The sequence below is a fragment of the Ahaetulla prasina genome, chromosome 13, assembly GCF_028640845.1.
Source record: "Ahaetulla prasina isolate Xishuangbanna chromosome 13, ASM2864084v1, whole genome shotgun sequence".
NCBI classification, from domain to species: Eukaryota; Metazoa; Chordata; class Lepidosauria; order Squamata; family Colubridae; genus Ahaetulla; species Ahaetulla prasina.
The window spans coordinates 6,249,670-6,260,007 of record NC_080551.1 but is presented as its reverse complement, the minus strand read 5'-3'; the positions used below and the strand labels follow the sequence as shown (position 1 = coordinate 6,260,007).

General features: G+C 45.8%; 1 protein-coding gene across 1 annotated transcript; it reads right to left on the bottom strand.

Moving 5' to 3' along the window:
* Positions 1–4,592: 4,592 nt before the first annotated feature.
* LOC131184753 (uncharacterized protein K02A2.6-like) lies at positions 4,593–10,102 on the bottom strand (the record flags this gene model as incomplete). The annotated part of the gene is made up of 4 exons (XM_058156457.1): positions 4,593–4,666; positions 8,029–8,604; positions 8,897–8,921; positions 8,969–10,102. Coding segments are annotated over 4 exons (1,809 nt in total), but the record flags the coding sequence as incomplete, so codon positions are not given.
* Positions 10,103–10,338: the final 236 nt, after the last annotated feature.

The window sequence follows — 10,338 nt, the reverse complement described above, 5'->3', positions numbered from 1 at the left end:
CATTGTATTCACATGCTCCGATGCTAAAGAGCTAGATGTTCTACTCCCCCTAATTTACACAACTGTAAATTTAATTCCTAACCAATGATTAAGGTAGCATCTGAAGATACAGGTAATTCCAAGCCATATATATATATATATATATATATATATATATATATATATATATATATATATATATATATATATATATATGTAGGTCTTTAGTTGTTGGTTTTCTCCGTATAAAATTGGAAGTGTCTTGGCGACGTTTGACAAAGTCTCATTCGTCATCTTCAGGCTTCAGCTTCTGGGAGCAGCTGCAATCACACATTGCTCCCAGAAGCACGAAGCTGAAGCCTGAAGATGACGAATGAGACTTCATTGAAACGTCGCCAAGACACTTCCTATTTTATGCGGGAGAAAACCGTATCCTGGTGTGATAAATTCAAAATTTTCAAATATAAAGGAAGTCCTCTAAGACAGGGGTCTCCAACCTTGGCAACTTTAAGACTTGTGGACTTTAACTCCCAGAGTTCCTGCTGGCTGACAAATTCTGGGAGTTGAAGTCCACAAGTCTTAAAGTTGTCAAGGTTGGAGACCCCTGCTCTAAGAGATCCAGTCATGATTGGTATAATAGCAAAGTATTGAACTTTGATCTATAAGTCTAGGTATTTTATAATTACGGCTGGTTGCACAGTCAGTCAGATGTTTAAATTAAATTTGACATTTTTGTCTACCCGTTGAATCCTTCCTGGGGACTTGGGACAGGCAGATGTTGTTCTTTGATGGTGTTAAAGATATAATTGCAGGACATAAGTTCTTCCAAGCAGAATGGGACAACTTGCCATAGCCAACTCTCTATGGCCAATTCACTGTGGGACAACTCGCTACAGGACAATTTAACAATTCAATTTAATTATTTAGAATAAATAAAAAATATTTTAAGTTTTGTCATTCACATTTCGTTCTGTCCTTCCTTTTGCATCCTTCCTTTAATGATTCTATTCCACCACTTCTTTGATATTAGTGTAACTCTTGTCCTGCAGTAAGTTGTCCAGTGGCAAGTTGTCCATGGAGATTTGTCCTGCAGAGGGTTAGCCATGGTGAGTTGACCGTGATGAGTTGGTCATGGCTAGCTGGCTGTGGCAAATTGTCATAGACTTCTTTCAAATAAAGCTGCGTTATGCAATTGACTAATTATGATCTTATCAATGCTGATGGTGTTCAAGCAGTATTATTACTATTAGTCTTTGTTATGTTGTTGATTGTTTTGTATTTTGCTATTTCAAACATTATGTTGTCAACCCAAGGTGGGCAGCCATGCAAATAGAATACATAAACAATAAGCACCAAGAGGAACACATCCATCAGCTCAAAAATAAACTCCCAGGAGACAGGGCTAAGAAATACTCAAGTGATCTGAGTTTCAGGTAAGAAAAGAGAAGCTCCTTTCGCATGGAAAGAAAACTTCTTGAGAACTTTCAAGGGAAATTTCAGAACAACCTTAGTTGCATCAAAGCATCCCCCCCACACCCAAAGATCCCACTTGAGTTTATGAAGCTCTAAGAGAGGTTCATCACTGTGAGAGGCTGCTGTGGGTCCTGTTACGTTGCTCATCATTCTTTCAGCAAGCAAACACCCATTAATATTTGCATCATTGCCTTGGTGGTAATTGTGCAGTGTCAAAGTCTAACTCTCCGACCATCCTTAAATGCCTGCTATTAGTGATTTTTTTTTCCTCCCACTTTCCCTCCCCATCTGGGTTTGCGATAATCCTAGGCCTCCCTAATTCTAGAGTACAACCTTTTCAACTTGATGAATGGAAATTTATTGAAAAAGAGAGTTCTCCCGTTATCAACATTTCATGTCAGCCTAGAGCTGAAAATGCTAACTGGCACGAACGGTATGTCAAGCTTCTCAGCAGAAATGTCAGATGTGTCGCTCTTGGGGTGTTTGGACAGGACTGTCAATTTTCACCAACCTGTACCAATTTGGCAAGGTCTCAATTATGAAGATTATGCCGATGGTCCGCTTTCAGGGAGGCAGGCAAAAGAAGATAGATCTTCATGTGGCTCGTTGCTGGTGCACGGTGATTTATTTATTGTTTGGTTAAGCTTCGTGGCTGTTGATATTCACATTCAGCAGGGGCTTAGCTTGTTACTGCAAGTGCGCCATGGAGATACTGTAGATAGCAACTCCAGGTTCTTACAACATATTTAACCTCAAAAACTGTGTGAAAGAATGGAGGCCTTTGAACTCTGGTGCTGGAGAAGACTCCTGCAAGTCCCTTGGACTGCAAGGCGATCCAACCGGTCAGTCCCAGAGGAGATCCACCCTGACTGCTCTTTAGAAGGCCAGATGCTGAAGATGAAACTCAAATACTTTGGCCACCTAATGAGAAGGAAGGACTCACTGGAGAAGAGCCGAATGCTGGGAAAGATTGAGGGCAAAAGAAGAAGGGGGCGACAGAGAACGAGGTGGCTGGATGGAGTCACTGAAGCAGTCGGCGTGAGTTTAAATGGACTCCAGAGGATGGTAGAGGACAGGAAGGCCTGGAGGAACGTTGTCCATGGGGTCACGATGGGTTGGATATGACTTCGCAACTAACAACAACTCAGTAGTGGGTTGCTACTGGTTCTCCCCAGTTTGCAAGAACCGGTAGTAAACATTTTGAGTAGTTCAGAGTTCACGCCCACAAAATAAGCCACACCCACAGAACCGGTAGTAAAAATTTTTAGAACCCACCCCTGTAACAACTGTGTGAAGAAAACTCAATGATTCTGTTCACATTACAAGAGATATTCTCCACTCCCTCAAATGATCCCCTAATATGGTGGTCCGTTTCAGTCAATATGCTTCAACAAATGGCTGGATTCCCATCAAATGCTGAATCAGAATCCTATCTCCAACCCTATTTTACCCTGACTTCTTATGCAAATACACCATCTGTCTATCATACAGTAAGGGGCTAGGCTTATCTAGAAAGCATCAGAACATCAGAATAACAAAGTTTGAAGGAACCCTGGAGTTCTTCTAGTCCGACCCCCCTCCTTACCATTCCTTTCCAGACAAATGGATGACCAATCTCTTCTTAAAAACATGGAGCGCCCACAACTTCTGAAGGCAAGCTATTCCATTGATTAATTGTTCTAACAGTCTGCATTGTTCTTTCAATGTAGGGAATACCTTTGATGGAAGCATGTTCTATAAAATGGGACCTTTTGCACCTGAACATACATGCATAAGCATATGCATATACATATACAGTACATATACATATACAGTACATATACATATACACATTTTCCAAAATCATCCAGTTAGCATCAAAGTTTCTATCAACCAAGGCAATATATTAATTCAGGACAGTTGAGTGTGATCTGAAGGAAAGGAATTTTTCTCCTCCTGTCCCCCAAATGTTAATTATTAGCCTGCCTGCCTGCCTTCCTTCCTTCCTTCCTTCCTTCCTTCCTTCCTTCCTTCCTTCCTTCCTCCCGTCCTTCCTTCCTTCCTTCCTTCCTTCCTTCCTTCCTTCCTTCCTTCCTCCCGTCCTTCCTTCCTTCTTTCCTTCCTTCCTTCCTTCCTTCCTTCCTTTCTTCCTTCCTTCCTTCCTTCCTTCCTTCTTTCCTTCCTTCCTTCTTTCCTTCCTTCCTTCCTTCCTCCCTTTCTTCCTTCCTTCCTTCCTCCCGTCCTTCCTTCCTTCTTTTCCTTCCTTTCTTCCTTTCCTTCCTCCCTCCCTCCCTCCTTTTTTCTCCTCCTTTTCCTCTTTTCCTCCCTCCCTCCCCCTTTCTTTCTTCCTTCCTCCCTCCCTCCCTCCCTCCCTGGAAAGCACTGATGTCTTTGGTCATTGACTCCATTGCCAAATTATTCCCCCCCCCCCCCGCTTTCTTGTCTTCTACATGCGGTGCATTGCTGTGACAGCCTCATGCATTTTATTTCCTAGGTGCGCCGCCAATCAGAAGGGGCCGGCAATCCTGCCCTTGACATTCAGGTCAGCAGCAGAATTCCAAGGGGCAGCTTGTGGAGGCCAAGCAGCCAAAGTGCAGGGGCCCCCTGCAGCCTGGGGGACCCCCCCTACCCCTCTGCTCTGGATCTAAACTTGGGCTCTTCAGCCTTTTCTCCAAAGCCACTTCGAGAGCTTCATGCCTAGGAAACGATGGTTGTGTGTGTGTGTGTATGTGTGTGTGTGAGTTTGTGTGTGTGTGAGTTTGTGTGTGTGTGTGTCTACGTGTGTCAGGCTGCCTTTTCAGCCCTCCTTCTCTTCTTGATGACAGGAAAGGGATCCTCCTGCGAGTCATTACCTGAAATAATACCATATGGTAAAATGTAAACAACATCTGCATATCCGTGTAATAATTTCATCTGTTTAATTAGTTCCAGCAAAAGGGTTTACCCTCTGAGGCCTTGGCTGTCAGCTCCATGCTCAGAGATCCATGGCCTGCTGTCAGTCCTGACAGTTTCCCATTGTTTGCTCGGTGTCTCTACCTCCGCTGTTTAATGGGAGAGAGGTTTCTCAGCTGGGTGGAGTCAGAACATCCTCCTGACTCATGCAAATGCGGAAGAGGGAGCTCGAGGAGGGTAAAGGGCAGGGGAATCGGCGGCGGCAGGGATCACAGGCCACCGGAACTTGTAGATTCCACTTGGCTGTGGGTCGATCTCTGCAGGGAAAGGGAAGCATTTCCACCTGCCAAAATTAGGAGAAATACAACTGGGAGACACAGAGGCTCATCAGGCAGAGGTAACACTTACGCAGGGGTGGGCTCCTGGGGATTCGGCAGGGTTCGGGCGATCCTCTAGCCAAGGATCACCAGGGTTCGGCGAACCCCCAAATGCCACCCCTGGCTGGCCACGCCCACCCCACCTCGCCCCCACCACTTCCAGGAATCTCCATGCGGCCCGTTCATCATTCCAGGTAAGTGCAGAGGCCGCACAGAAGGTCTGTGAGGGCAAAAAATGGGCCTACTCAAGGTTCAAGAAGTCTGGAAATGGGCCTGTTTCCAGCCTCTGGAGGGCCTCTGGACCCCGGGGGAAGCTGTTTTTGCCCTCTAGGAGGCTCAAGGAAAGCCCCCAGCGCCTGGGGAGGACGAAAAATGCCCCGCCTGCCATGGTGCACGCCCACCATGGCCACGCCCACCCAGCAACGGGGCATAGAACCCCTTGCTAAAGGATCTGAAGCCCACCCCTGCACTTACAGTGTGTGCACTGTAGATAGAGTTGTGACATGAACGCAAAGCTCATTACAATCTATATTCTATAGTATTCTATCTCCGTGTATGGCTTGCACCACCTGTTGAGACCTTTAGGTTCATGAAGAAGGGATGCCAATCCTAAGCTCTCAGGGACATATACAGCCCCTTCGGGTGTTGTCATCAGAACCCCAAGAGATACAAACAAAGAATGGTGCGATGGTACGATCAGACAAGGTGAGCCTACACACCTCTTCGCATGGAATGCAATGGAAGACCAAGAAGCGTTACGTGACCCACCTATGAGAATTTCCTGAAATGTCTCTTTTCACATGCATCAAATTGAAAGGAAGGAAGGAAACATAGGAAATAAACAGAGATATATTCTCTTCTGAATCTAATAGTAAATGGGTCATTGACACCATGGAATCTATCCTCATGCACATTGCAGGTAGAAAAATTGAACAACAAGAAACAGAAGATTGTCTAGCATGTTCTACAGTGTGAGACCTTTTATTTATTTATTTATTTATTTATTTATTTATTTATTTATTTATTTATTTATTTATTTATTTATTTATTTATTAATTTTTTAGTGCATTCTCCTTTCACCTCACCTGGAGGCAAGACCTGAAGACGATCCCCCCAATGCATCCTTCCTGCGTGAGGGGCAAAAATCACAGGACATGCTAGACTCTAACCGAGGGACATATTATATAAGCATTATAAATAGAAACCAAATAGAGACGTAGCTTAAATAATAATAATAATAATAATAATAATAATAATAATAATAATAATAATAATAATAATAATAACAACAACAACAACAACAACAACAACAAACAACAACAACAACAACAACAATAATGATAATGATAATGATGATAATGATAATGATAATAATATCAGAGTTGGAAGGGACCTTGGAGGCCTTCTAGTCCAACCCCCTGCCCAGGCAGAAAACCCTACACCATTTCAGACAAATGGCTATCCAACATTTTCTTAAAGATTTCCAGTGTTGGAGCATTCACAACTTCTGCAAGCAAGTTGTTTCACTGATTAATTGTTCTAACTGTCAGGAAATTTCTCCTTAGTTCTAAGTTGCTTCTCTCCTTGATTAGTTTCCACCCATTGCTTCTTGTTCTACCCTCAGGTGCTTTGGAGAATAGTTTGACTCCCTCTTCTTTGTGGCAGCCCCTGAGATATTGGAATATTGCTATCATGTCTCCCCTAGTCCTTCTTTTCATTAAACTAGGCATACCGAGTTCCTGCAACCGTTCTTCATATGTTTTAGCCTCCAGTCCCCTGATCATCTTCGTTGCTCTTCTCTGCACTCTGAAAAATATTTACCTGTTATATTGATTGATTGCCATGGCTTTATCTGCCTGGATCCATCTAGTGAAGAGGAAGGAAACCACTGATGTCTTCAGGATTGAACTCCATGCCAAATTCCTCAGTGTTAAGAAATGTTTCCTAACATTTGATGAATGGTTGAAGGAACTTGGCATATCTAGTCTAATGAAGAGAAGAATTAGGGGTGATATGATGGCAACCTTCCAGTATTTGAGAGGTCGTTATAGAGAAGAGGGCCTTGACCTATTCTCCAAAGCACCTGATGACAGGACAGGAAGTAATGAATAGAAGATCATTAGCGATCCAACTTAGACCTAAGGAGAAATTCCCTGAGAGTGAGAACCATCAATCAATGGAACAGAAGTTGCCTTCAGAAGTTGTGGGTGTCCATCACTGGAGGCTTTCAAGAAGAGACTGAACAGCCACTTGTTCAGAATGGTATAGAGCAGGGGTCACCAACCTTTTGGACCTCAGGGACCACTAAATTCAAATTTTTAAATCCCACGGACCACTAATATGATCTGCCTAATGACTGGCTGGATGGGCGTGGCTAGATGGTCATGTGACTGGGTGGGCATGGTCAACTTGATAACACTCATATTGAGGGGCGCCTCTTGTTAGATTCGGGCAATAACGAGGCAGGAGACCAGTGAGTGACAACAGCTCTTTAGTTTATAGTGAACCCAGCAAACAACGTCCGGCAAAAACCCTCCTTTTATACAGTTTCGGCTTATGCTAGAACCAATCAGCAACGTGCTTGTTCCCGCCCAAAATTCCCTCCAAAAGTTTAAAGATACATTACACTCCTCCCCTCCCAGAACGCATTGTACCTATATTTGCATTTATTTAGCATATCATTTCTCAACGTAGTCACGCAGGTAGGAAGGGCGTTTCCTGACCCTTTCGGACCTGCGCAATTCATTCTCGGGGAGTGAGTCGAGCTGTTCGGAGGGACTTTCAGTTCCTCCTAGCTCCTCCTCCTGGCCGTCCGGCCCTGGATTATTGGCAGAGTCGTCCCTGCTGTCTCCCTGAGGAACCGGGTGGCGTCGCTGGACTTCATCGGACTCAGATAAGTCCCCCGTTCGCTTCGGGCTTGAGTCAGCTGTGAATTCAAACATGTGGTAGTCAGGGCCTGGCTGATTTGTTTCTGATTTGCTTGGTATTCGCTTTCTTATTTGGTCTATGTGTCGCTGCCAAACTCGGCCATCCTCCATGTCTACTATATAGGATTTTGGCCCGGTTATTCCAAGGATTGTCCCTTTTAACCATGTTGGACCCTCACTATAGTTGTGTGCCCACACTGGGTCACCAACTGCCATTTCCCTAATTTTTCCTTGTGTCCCCCTGTACCCATCTGGGGTGTAGGTTGGGTTTAAACGATCTAATGGGCACCTGAGCTTTCTGCCCATCAATAGTTCCGCCGGGCTGCGGCCAGTTGCTACACAGGGGGTTCTATGTTGGACTGCTAGGAACGTATCGATTTTTGTTTGCCAATCACCTGGACTTATCCTAGATAGCGCTTCCTTTGTGCTCCTAACGAAACGTTCTGCAAGTCCATTCGACGCCGGGTGGAAAGGCGCCGAGAGGGCATGTCTGATGCCCTCCTCAGCCAAGTACCCCTCAAACTGAGTTGCCGTGAATTGCGGGCCGTTGTCGGAGACCAGGGTGTCAGGTAACCCATGGGTTACAAACAGGTGCCTTAGGACTGAGATGACTGCCTCAGCCGTCATGGATCTCATGAGGATAATCTCTAACCATTTTGAGTAGGCATCTACTACAATTAAAAAGGTTTGCCCGTGGAACGGGCCGGCAAAATCAATGTGAATTCTGGACCATGGCCCCTGGGGTTTCTCCCACTCTCTAATTGGGGCTGTAGGGGGTAGTGGCCGTGACTCTTGGCAGGGTTGGCATTTCCCTACCCTGTCGCTGATTTCCTGATCCATCAAGGGCCACCAAACATAACTCCTCGCTAGACTCTTCAGCCTCACGATTCCCGGGTGGCCCTCATGCAATAGTTCCAATACATTTTTCCGTAGTTTTTCTGGAATGACCACTCTATCCCCCCATAACAGACACCCCCCTTAAACCGACAATTCCCCTTGTTTTTTCACAAAGTCTTTGAACCGCTCGCCCGGCGCAGCGGGCCATCCCCTTTGTACCCAACCGATTACAGTCCTTATTGTAATGTCCTTGTAAGATGCCCTAGCCACTTCTTTGGATGTGACTGGGCCAGAGTCCCAAGAGTCAATTAATAAGACTGGAATTCCCGGGGTTGGGTCTTCAATGGTTTCCGGTAGAGGGCATCTGCTTAGAGCGTCCGCATGCCCTAAGTCTTTTCTGGGGCGGTGGATCAATTTATAAGAGTATGCTGCTAGAAAAATAGTCCAACGGGTCAGCCTGGGTGAAAGTGCAACGGGTGTTGGGCGGTCGCCTGCCAATAGACCTAGTAAGGGTCTATGGTCCGTGACTATCTCGAAGTCTCGTCCGAAAACGTATTCGTGGAATTTCTTCACCCCGGAGACTATTGCCAATGCTTCCCTATCTAGCTGGCTATAGTTCCTTTCGGCCTGGGACATTGTTCGGGAGTAATATGCTATAGGGGCTTCCGTTCCATTCGGCAATCTGTGGCTGAGCACAGCCCCCACCCCATAGGGAGATGCATCACAAACTAGTACTAATGGCAACGTGCCATTATATTGAATGAGGAGGCTATCGCTAGACAAGAGGTTTTTTACCCCTTCGAATGCCCTAGCTTCCGCCTTCCCCCAGGACCAAACAGCTTTCTTTGCCAGTAATTTGTGTAGCGGTTCGGCTATTGTTGCCTTGTGTTTTAAGAATACCGCATAGAAGTTGACAAGACCTAAGAATGCTTGTAACTCCGTTTTATTTTTGGGAGCTGGGGCCTTCCTGATGGCCCTTACCTTGCTCTCAGTGGGGTGAATCCCTTCCCTGTCTATGCGGTAGCCTAGGAATTCCACGGATTCTACCCCAATTTGGCATTTGTTAAGCTTAACTTTAAGCCCGGCAGACCGGAAAATGCCCAAAACCTTCCTTAGTCTCACTCCCAGTTCCCCTAAGTTCTCAGCTGATACCAATACATCATCGAAATAAGGCACCACCCCAGGTAAACCCTGTAATAGTCGCTCCATTAGGTTTTGAAATAGCCCTGGGGCCACACTAACTCCGAACTGGAGTCGAGTGCATTTGAAAGCCCCCCGGTGCGTGACAATTGTCTGCGCCTCGGCTGTGCTGCTATCTACGGGTAACTGCTGGTAGGCTTGAGCCAAATCGAGTTTGGCGAAAACTTGCCCTTGTCCCAACGAGTGCAGCAAGTGTTGCACCACTGGAACGGGGTATGCACTCTTTTGCAACGCTTTGTTTAGCGTTGCCTTGTAGTCAGCACAAATCCGGACCGATCCGTCCGGTTTGACTGGGGTCACTATGGGTGTCTCCCATTTCGCATGGTCAACGGGCACTAGTATTCCCTGGCTAACTAGCTTGTCCAATTCCCTGTCAATCTTTGGCTTAAGGGCAAATGGGACCCTCCTAGCCTTTAACCTGATAGGGGCAACTTGCGGGTCTAGATTGAAAGAGATAGGGGTCCCCTCGTACTTGCCCAGGCAGTCTTTGAAAACGTCCTCGAACTCCTTCAGTAGTTCAGCCTTGAGGTCGACTTCGTTTCTGAAGACCCCGGTCACTCCCATGCCCAAAGCTCGGAACCAGTCCAGTCCTAGCAAACTCGGTAAGGTTCCATCTACTATGGTGATTGGCAGGGTCTTTTTGAACTGTCCATATTTGACTTGGATGGACGTCA